The sequence below is a fragment of the Cryptomeria japonica genome, chromosome 6 (genome assembly GCF_030272615.1).
Source record: "Cryptomeria japonica chromosome 6, Sugi_1.0, whole genome shotgun sequence".
Classification (NCBI taxonomy): Eukaryota; Viridiplantae; Streptophyta; class Pinopsida; order Cupressales; family Cupressaceae; genus Cryptomeria; species Cryptomeria japonica.
The window spans coordinates 667297213-667307232 of NC_081410.1; the positions used below are offsets into that span (position 1 = coordinate 667297213).

The 10020-nt window shown below is 35.8% G+C and overlaps 3 protein-coding genes across 3 annotated transcripts; all 3 read right to left on the reverse strand.

Annotated features, from left to right (window-relative positions):
• Nucleotides 1-4349: 4349 nt before the first annotated feature.
• On the reverse strand, nucleotides 4350-5045 carry LOC131876776 (G-type lectin S-receptor-like serine/threonine-protein kinase SD2-2). The gene has a single exon (XM_059222258.1). The coding sequence runs from the start codon at nucleotides 5043-5045 to the stop codon at nucleotides 4350-4352; it is 696 nt and encodes a 231-aa protein (XP_059078241.1).
• Nucleotides 5046-5078: 33 nt separating this feature from the next.
• On the reverse strand, nucleotides 5079-5966 carry LOC131041257 (G-type lectin S-receptor-like serine/threonine-protein kinase At2g19130). Its single transcript, XM_057974282.2, has one exon. The coding sequence runs from the start codon at nucleotides 5964-5966 to the stop codon at nucleotides 5079-5081; it is 888 nt and encodes a 295-aa protein (XP_057830265.2).
• A 36-nt stretch (nucleotides 5967-6002) lies between these two features.
• Nucleotides 6003-7086, reverse strand: LOC131041256 (secreted RxLR effector protein 161-like). The gene is made up of 2 exons (XM_057974281.2): nucleotides 6625-7086; nucleotides 6003-6029 (listed from the first exon to the last, which is right to left on the reverse strand). Exons 1-2 carry the CDS (start codon nucleotides 7084-7086, stop codon nucleotides 6003-6005), a joined length of 489 nt encoding a protein of 162 aa, XP_057830264.2.
• Nucleotides 7087-10020: the final 2934 nt, after the last annotated feature.

Sequence of the window (10020 nt, forward strand, 5' to 3'; positions counted from 1 at the left end):
TCTAAAAATATAATATGTAAATCATCATCATAAAATTATATATTTTTCAATCTATAATAAAATTTTAAAAGATGAAAATTTCACAAAATTGTGTCACTTCCTGTAACATGCTTAAAAATAATAATTTCAAGAATTTGTTAATAAGTAATGCTTGATAGAAAATTCTTTGTTAATTTCTACAAAAATTTAAATTTAAAACATCACTAATTATTTGATTATTTATAAAAATGTTTTAAAATTATTTGTAACATCTACCAATGTATCGTTTACATGTGTATAATTTTTATTTATAAAAAATAATGTTTTCACAATAGAAAAATAATAAAATGACATCCACTCTCATAATGATAAAAAAAATAAAATTCTTTGTTTGAAATATTTGATTTTCATAAAATTAAATTAAATGTTATCCAAAAACAATAGCAGCCCATAAACTATAGTTGAAATGCTAGAATTTCTATTACTATATATATGTTTAAGGGTTTTTTGGATTCAAGTCCTTGTTAGAAGTTACATTATCTTCCCTTTTCAACATTTTCATTATTGCTACATATTTGGCCCATCATCAACATCCACTTGGTTAAAATAATTTTTCTACTTAAAAATTGGTGTAACTTAAAATTATCTCTTCTGAAAGAATTTTGAACCTCATTGTTAATGATCCATCCAATTGGATGGGCATAAATAGGCCATTGGCACGCCATCCAAAGGTTGCTTATTGGATTTTTAAAAGTTTTGCTAAATAAATTTGGAGATTTTTATGCATACAAAATGTTGTAGACTGTCTTTGACTTTTGTTTTCATTGAAATCTTTCATATATGAATCTAAAGTCCATCGAGAATGAAAGAATAGTGATTCCACTTTATTTTACCTTTTATCTCATCAAAATACATTTAAATTTCATTGAGTTATAATCAGTTTAGTAAAAATTGTTATAAACCCTAGTAAGGGTATCCAGTCACAAAAAGTAAATGTAAATCTCTTATTCCTGCCGGCGAGAGATCACCCCAAATGGTGGGAAGGAGTATTTTGATGTTTCCTTTCATACCTTATTGTTTGTAGGACTCCAAATTGAATATGGCACATAAGGCAGTGAAGTGAAGAATTTGTTGATAGGCCAAGTGAATTGTCTATAAATGTGATTGGTGGTTGAGTGAGGGGTGTGGGGGACCATATAAAACCTTCTCAAATGGTTCAGAGACATAGAAATAACAACCAAATCACTTAGGGGTGACTGTCCTAGATACCTTGACTATCAGATACATAATGTACAGTCATAGGCATGTGGCAATCAGAGTTGCAGAAGTAACCACTGTTTCTTCAAGGACCTACAAGTAGTCTATGAGGTTCCTAGGGACTTATTCCCTTTAGAGTTTGAATCCTAAAACAAATTTTTTGGTCTTTTTTTGTGACTACCCTTTAAGACAGTGTTTGCCATTTGGTTTATAATCCAATGAATAGTCACTCTTTGGAGTGTTATATTGAGAGTTTGTTGAATTCTCCCTAAGACACCTAGGTGATAATTGTGAATAACTCCACACCACCATCAAGGCCAGGAACCTTCATCTTTTGTTGTTACCCCATTGCCAAGTGTTGGAAGACTCCTTATTATGAATCTCAATAGTGCAGTCTTAAGTTTATGGAAATTTATATTGTAAGACCACCAAGTGTAAATATCACATGGATCTATAAGCCATGACAATAATCCCATGTCAAGCCTGCCCTCTTCCCAATCAACATGAGTAAGAAACCTAAGCCTTTTGTAATGACCCATGGTAGAAAACTAATAACATGATCAAGTGAGTTGCATAAAGGATTTTGTTGGAGAAACAGTCCATATATTGGGTTTCCCATTGTGATTTTAACCCCTGCCTCAGCATCACAAGCTGATGTCAAGGATAGGTGTAACTATGAGATCATGACAGCTTTCAAAAGAAAATAAATATTGAGTCATAATCATGGCATGATCAAGCCATTCTAAAATTATGTCAGAGCCAACCCCAAAATTACTCCATGTATGAAAAATACAGTTAGGGCGACAACAATTTGTATTGGGTTCATAAAGGCCAGATTTATTTTGCATGCAAATCCACACCTCACACTTGCCATTTGTCTAGAAAACATGAATAATACCTTCCTTATTAGAAGAAACTTCTATCATATTGAAATCACCACACAAAACCAATTAGCAAGTGGTAGAGAATCTGTAAGCCACCATCGTAGACAACATCTCTCCACAACATCATTGGAAATAAACATTAATGATACCAAAAGAATGATTTTCAATAGACAAAAGAACCTAAAATATGCATTGAATAGGATCATAACCATGCACCACGATGCAAGACTTCTAATATGGCACAAGAAAAGTAACAACACCTACTTAGTCTGCTTCATGGCTAGAAGTGAAAAACAAGCTAGCTAGCCAAATAACATGTCATGCAACATTGAGAAGAAACATGAAGAGATTTTAATTTTTTGAAGACAAAGATTATCTAAACCAACAAATCTCTACCAAACATTCCTCATAGCATAATTCCTGGCAGGGTCTATAAGACTACAAAGATTCCATGATAAGAAATTCATGAATGAATTTCCTGCATGTTATCCTCATCCTCAAGAGAGGAGAAACTATTATGCAAGAACTCTGAATCATTCTGAAGAGTAGGGTGTGAAATTTTGTATTTTTCAAGAGTAGAACCACCATCCACATCATGCCCAAAAGGGTTGCAAGAGTGATGGAGAGTTGTGGGTTGTCCTGAAACTGTCGCCACTAGGAGAGGGGTGTGGACCCATGCAGGGTGAGCACAACTAATACCAACAAAATCCTTCCCCTTAGAAACGGGGTTTGAAATGGTAGACTGAGAGGATGGTTGGGGCTAAGGCTATGCAGGTGATTGCAAATGTGCCTATGACTGAGGTTGAGAAGCAACTACAGTCGGTCATCTTTGAGATTCTACATTATTTTTACCTTTGCAACCACCACTAGTCCAACCCTTGTAGATTTGGAGGGCTCGAAAGGTTAAGATTGTTTAGGCTCCTTTAGAGGAGCCTTCACCTTGGGAGCAGCCAAAGGATAGTCCTTAATCGAGAAATATAATTACGATGTTATTATGATATTATTAAGGGCAGTCCTTAATAGCTTAATATGATATTATAATTATGATGTTATTAAGGGTAGTCCTTATTAGCTTATTTCAATGTTATGATGATTCTAAAAATATGATATGTAAATTATCATTATAAAATTATACATTTTTCAATCTATAATAGAATTTTAAAAGATGAAAATTTCACAATATTTTGGTCACTTCATGTAACATGCTTAAAAATAATAATTTCAAGAATTTGTTAATAAATTATGCTTGATAGAAAATAGCTTGTTAATTTCTTCAAAATTTTAAATTTAAAACATCACTAATTATTTGATTATTTATAAAAATGTTTTAATAATATTTGTAACATCTACCAATATGTCATTTACATGTGTATATTTTTTATTGATAAAAAAAATAATGTTTTCACAATAGAAAAATAAAAAATGACATCTACTCCTATAATGATAAAAATAAAAAAATTCTTTCTTTGAAATATGGGATTTTCACAAAATTAAATTAAAAGTTATCCAAAAATAATAGTGGCCCATCATTAACATCCACTTGGTTGTTAAAAATTGGTGTAACTTGAAATTATGACTCTTCTTAAAGAATTTGGAACCTCATTGTTAATGATCCATCCATTCCTCATCCTTATTAATTAATAGCAGTGTATCAAAAGTTGGCTTGATATTAGACCAAAGCATTAGAGACAAATCGCCGATCTCGTGGTCTAAGGATTAGGAGTTGAGATGAAAAATTAAATTATTGACAAAGTCTTGTAGTGTGGGGTAAAATAGAATCTATCAAGATTGTAGCCTATGCATTTCCTTGTCAGTTATCTTATTTGTTTTAAAACTGCTCAAAAATGAATGGCCAATCTTCAAACCTATATCTAAATACAAGAAATTTGAGAGAGTACTGCTCATTAAGTTTAAAGTCTTTATTACTGTTATACAGTTTACTTAAAAACGTTGCATATATATATATAAAGAAGATTAAGTGAAGATAGCGTGTCTATGGTTCAGAGATATTAGTTTAGTTTTATGATTTATTATAGTACCTTAATATGATTTATGTATGGTCTAGACACACTATCTTCACTTAATCTTATTATAATAAGATTAAGTGAAGAAGATATAATAAGATTAAGTGAAGATAGACGATACATAAATCATATTAAGGTACTATAATAAATCATAAAACTAAACTAATATCTCTGAACCATAAAAATTAAAAATCATAAAACTAAATCAACTCTCGCTACTGCTGTCAGTGACCCTACGGTCTGCTTGGTTGTCGATGAGCGTAGAGCACTGGATCTGCGGAATTTGCGGCTGGATCTTCCCTTCCAGCATCAGCACCACTTGCCCCATGCTTGGCCTCACCTCCTCATCCTGTTCAATGCATAACAACGCTACAATACTTGCTCTTCTCACCTCCTCCAGATCTCTCTCCTCTGCAATACCCTCCTCCACAATATTAATCACGTTCCCATTATAAATTTGTGTTGCAGCCCACGCTGGAAAGTAATACTCACTGAAATCTTGCGCTGTTAAATCAATATTCCTTCGCCCGGAAATGATTTCCAAGAGCATCATACCAAAACTGTATACATCAACCTTGGGAGTGATGGGAAGACCGGAGATCCACTCTGGAGCCAAGTACCCTCTTGTTCCTCTCGTTGTGGTCAGGACGCGGCTGAAATCTCTACCCAAAAGCTTTGCCAACCCGAAATCCGCCAACTTCGGTGACAAATTAGCGTCGAGCAGAATATTTTCTGGCTTAACATCGCAGTGAATGATGCAATCTGTGCATTCTTCTTGGAGATAAAGTAATCCTCTTGCGGTGCCTAAAGCGATCTCAAATCGATTCTTCCAGTCGAGTACCTTTTGTTTACCTTTGGAATTACTTGAGAAGAGTAAGGAATCCAGAGAGCCGTTGGGCATGTAATCATAAATCAGAAACCTTCTCGATCCTTCTCAGCAAAACCCTCGAAGTCTGACCAAATTCGCATGTTGTATGTTTCCAAGGGAACTGATTTCCGCTCGGAATTGCTTCTCATCTTGTCTGGAACCCTTTATTTTCTTCACGGTGACAACCGTACCGTCTATTAGGTATCCTTTGAACACCGTGCTGAATCCTCCACTCCCCAGCTTATACCTGAAATTCCTAGTTGCGATCTTCAACTCCATGTAACTAAACATTCTTAGAAAAGGGTCTGAGGAATCTGTACACCTCTCAATTGACCCTAGCCAATGTCTCTGCCAATGCCACCGCCACATTAAAATTGAAAATATACCCAGAGTAACGGTGACAGCACCAACAATACCTAGCACAACACTTGTGGTTATGCGTTTGGAGGAGGGCGATTTATCGGTCTGCGGAAGTGCAGAGGCAGCTACCCGAATGAAAACATTTGAATTGGTCTTGGATTCACTTTGATGCATGTTTAACAAATCCCTTGACCAGATGTGGCACCGCCCTGAAGGTGGACTGAAAGAAAACGCTGGGCACGAGCAGTTGACGAAGCAGGCTTTCTGGCAATCTTTCTTTGAGGTTGCAGGGAATGAGGAAGCGGAATCAACATCAGGCAACGTGACGCTCGACTCCACGAATCCGTCGGTGATGCTATTTTTGGCATCACAGTTTAATTGGCTCTGCCGAACACAGCCACCGGACCACCACTCCTGCGAAGCCCAGGTGTAATCGTCCAGCGCGGTGAAGCCTTCCACGCAGCTGCAGAATTGAATATTGTTGGAGTTGCAGCTTCCGTAAGCGCCGTACTGACCATATACAGCACATTGATCTCTTGGTCGAGACCAGAACAAGCTCCACTTACCGTCATCAAGCAGACCATATAGTTGCATTGTTCCATGAAAGATTATGATAAAATTGAGAAACACTCACAAAACAGATATTCTGCTGAAGGACTGCAAAGATAAATTACTGATATTGAAAAAAAACTGAACTCATAAAACCTTAACTACATTACAATAGCATTGTTCTATACACCTTGATCTCCTACATTGATCAAAGCAGAAAAACAATAAAACAAAATTTTAAAAACCACAAAAAACAGTAACAGGACTATTTTTACAAACTAAAATTAAAACTTGTTTTCGTAGCAGTTTTATGAACCATTGTTTCACACTAAAGCATAAAGCATGAATTAAAACAAAACAAAAAATCTAAAGCTGACTGCGCTCAGCAATCATATCTTCAATCTCCCCCTAAATGATGAATGGAGGTGAGTCCCAACTGATTTCTAAAAGTAACAAAAGTTGATACTGGAAGAGCTTTGGTGAAGATATCAGCAATTTGTTCAGATGAAGGACAAAACTGCAACTCCACTTGTCCATCTTGAACTAAGTCACGAATGTAATGATGATGGATCTCTATGTGCTTCGTTCTAGCATGAAACACTGGATTCTTTGTCATGGGAATAGTGCTATTGTTATCACAATAGATGGTGGTTGGATGCTTAGGAATAAAATATAGATCTGTCTATATACTTCTTATCCATACCACTTGAGAACTTGCCGATGAAGCTGCCATGTATTCCACTTCTACTGAAGAAAGAGCCACTGTTGCCTGTTTCTTACTAGTACAGGATACAACTCCAGAACCAAATGAAAAAACATAACCAACTGTAGATTTCCTATCATCCACTGAACCAGCCCAATCTGAATCTGTGTAACCAACTAGTTCAAACTTGTCAGTGGGAGAATACCGAATCCCAAAATTCTGTGTACCACTCACATACCTCAAAATTATTTTAGCAGCCTGCCAATGTGACTCATGTGGATCATGCATGAACCGAGAGACGAGGCTCATAGTATACATAATATCAGGCCTACTTGTTGTGAGGTACATGAGGCTACCAACCAAACTCCTATACTGAGTTGCATCAACCTTGGGACTAGCATCTTCCTTGGTTAGTTTTTCACCAAGGGCTATGGGGGTTGCAAATGCTTTGCATGCAGCCATGTTAAACTTCTTCAATAAATTAGCTATATACTTGGATTGAGAAATAAATATACCTTTTGATGTTTGTTGTACTTCCACACCAAGAAAATAGTGCATAAGTCCAAGATCTGACATTTCAAACTCTTGTTTCATATATGCTTGAAACTTCTCCATGAGAGCTTTGCTATTACCTGTATAAATCAAATCATCAACATAGAGGCAAACTATAAGAATATCATTACCAATATGTTGGACATACAAGGTAGGTTTTGAGTGGCTTCTGTTGAATCCTTTTTCCATGAAATAACTGTCAATTCTAGAATACCAGGCACGAGGAGCTTGCTTCAACCCATAAAGGGCTTTCTTCAACTTGTAGACTACGTGATCTTTTTCTGGAACTTCATAACCCATAGGTTGTTCTACATAAACTTCCTCATCTATGTAATCATTAAGAAATGTTGATTTCACATCCATCTGAAATATTGGCCACTTGTATTGTGCTGCAATAGCCAATATAATCTTGACTGTGTCAAATCAAACCACAGGAGCAACAGTTTCTGCATAATCCACTCTAGGAGTTTGTGCAAACCCTTTCACAACTAGTCTTGCTTTATGGTGTTCTACCGAACCATCTGCATGATATTTTACTTTGTAAATCCATTTCACACCAATCACCTGCTTACCTTTGGGAAGTGGAACTAATTCCCAAGTATTATTCTTATGAATGGAATTCATTTCATCATTCATAGCATTAACCCATACGGGTTCTTTCACTGCTTCTTCATACACAGAGGGTTCAACTTTAATTGTACTAAACAATGCAAAATTAGCAACTGGATTTATATTTGTACTCCTCTCATAAGCATCAACTAAACTTTGTACCTTTCATGGAACAGATACTAGAGGTGATGGTGGAGGTGAATCTTCACTTGAGTTTGTTCTACTTGAAGAACTAGGTGAGCTTGGAGGACTGGAACTGGAGCTAAAACTTCTACTTGAGCTTGTGCGAAGAGGAGGAGGAACACTGTTATCTTCTATGTTTAAGATTTTTGATGGATTTTTCTGCACATCATCTTTCCACTGCCATACTCCCCCTTCATCAAAAATCACATCCCGGCTAACTATCCATTTCTTTGTCTCGAGATTATAGAATATGTAGCCTTTAGTTGTAGTACAGAGTAGCCCACAAAGATAATAAGTTGGGATTTGGCATCCAACTTCTTCTGCTTTTGAACTGGAATATGCACATATGTCAAACATCCAAAGATGCGAAGATGAGCCACTGAAGGCTTGTGACCACTCCAGGCTTCCTTAGGAGTCAAATTTTGAACTGCTTTTGTGGGACTACGGTTGAGAATATACACTATAGTGGCAACTGCTTCTCCCCAAAAACTATTTGGAAGATTTTTTGTCTACAACATGCTTTGTGCCATTTCCATAATGGTACGGTTCTTTCTTTCAGCAATACCATTTTGCTGAGGTGTATATGCGACAGTAAGTTGTCTCTGGATGCCATTATTAGTACAAAAATCACAAACTCATTAGAACTAAACTCCCCTCCTCTATTTGTTCTAAGTATCTTGATAGGATACCTACTTTGTTTTTTAGCTAGTGCTTTAAAATTATTGAAGCATGCAAAGGCTTCATATTTTTGCTTCAAAAAATAAACCCAAGTGTGGCGAGAGTAATCATCAATGAATGTCAAAAAATAAAGGTTCTTACTCAATGATGACTCTTGCATATCACCACAGATGTCAGCATGCACAAGCTCTAGAGGAGATTTGGCTCTCCAAGATTTTCCCACCAGAAAACTGTCTCGGTGATGCTTGCCCAAGGGCACACCCTGAACAAACTTCTTCTTTTGCCTTGATTGGAGGAAGACCTCACACAATATTTTTCTTATTCAACAAAGTTATCCCTTGAAAATTCAGATGACCATATCATTGATGCCATAACCATGAATCATCTATGGTTGATTTTAGTGCATGCAACTTACTAGAAACCAATTTGAGATGAAACAATCTATTCTTTGTCATATAAGTCTTTGCTACAAGATGATGATTATTAGATTTATCAAAAATTTTGCTGCAACTATCTTCACATACAACTTTATAGTTCTTTTCTAGAAGTTGTCCTATACTCAAAAGACTATGCTGTAATTTTGGCACAAAGAAAGTATTATGGATATTTGTAGTGTCTCCTTGCTTAGTCTTGACTACAAGGGTACCTTTTCCCATTACATCAACCTCCTTATCATCTCCAAATTTAACTTTACTCCTCATTGAATCATCTAATTTGACAAAGAAATCAGATTTACCTGTCATGTGATTTGAACAACTGCTGTCCAAGAACTAGACATTCTCTTAGGGTTCTTTTGCCGAATTGCCTGCAAAGAATGTAGAATTCTTTGCATAAGAAGATTCTTCTGCATAACTATCTCTTGACTTATTCAAGTTAGATTTCTTCTTCCTCCACTCAAATTCATAGTGCCCATATCTTTCACAATATCTGGATTGAATACTCATTCTATCCACAGAACTTCGTCATCTTCCTCTTCCTCTACCTCTTCCTCTATTATTTCCAGAAGATTCACCTTGAAATTTAGCAATATGAGAGGGAGGAGATTTGGATTTGTCCTTAATATTCATAGAAGACTGGAAAGCTTGAACAAAACTTTCCATAGAATGTTGCATGCGCTCTTCATGAGATTGCAAAGAACTAATTAATTCTGCAACTTTGAAAGTAGTTAGATCTTTACTTTCTTCAATAGCAATTACTACTGGATCAAATTTAGGAGGAAGAGACCTCAAAAAAATTTCTACAATTTTTTGCTCTGATATAGTTTCTCCTTGAGTCCTAAGATTATTCACTATACCTTGAGTCCTAATAAATTCATGAATAGACTCAGATTCTTTCATCCTCAAATTTTTAAATTCTCTTCAAAAATTTTGAAGT

Bases quoted from the DNA above. Each gene is read 5' to 3' on its own strand.
- LOC131876776 (XM_059222258.1), bottom strand. From the start codon at position 5,045: ATGCCCAACGGCTCTCTGGATTCCTTACTCTTCTCAAGTAATTCCAAA.
- LOC131041257 (XM_057974282.2), bottom strand. From the start codon at position 5,966: ATGCAACTATATGGTCTGCTTGATGACGGTAAGTGGAGCTTGTTCTGG.
- LOC131041256 (XM_057974281.2), bottom strand. From the start codon at position 7,086: ATGGCTGCATGCAAAGCATTTGCAACCCCCATAGCCCTTGGTGAAAAA. The intron at 6,030-6,624 runs GTATGGATAAGA...TTATCTTTGCAG, and splicing joins CATCGGCAAGTTCTCAAGTG to TCCTTCAGCAGAATATCTGT.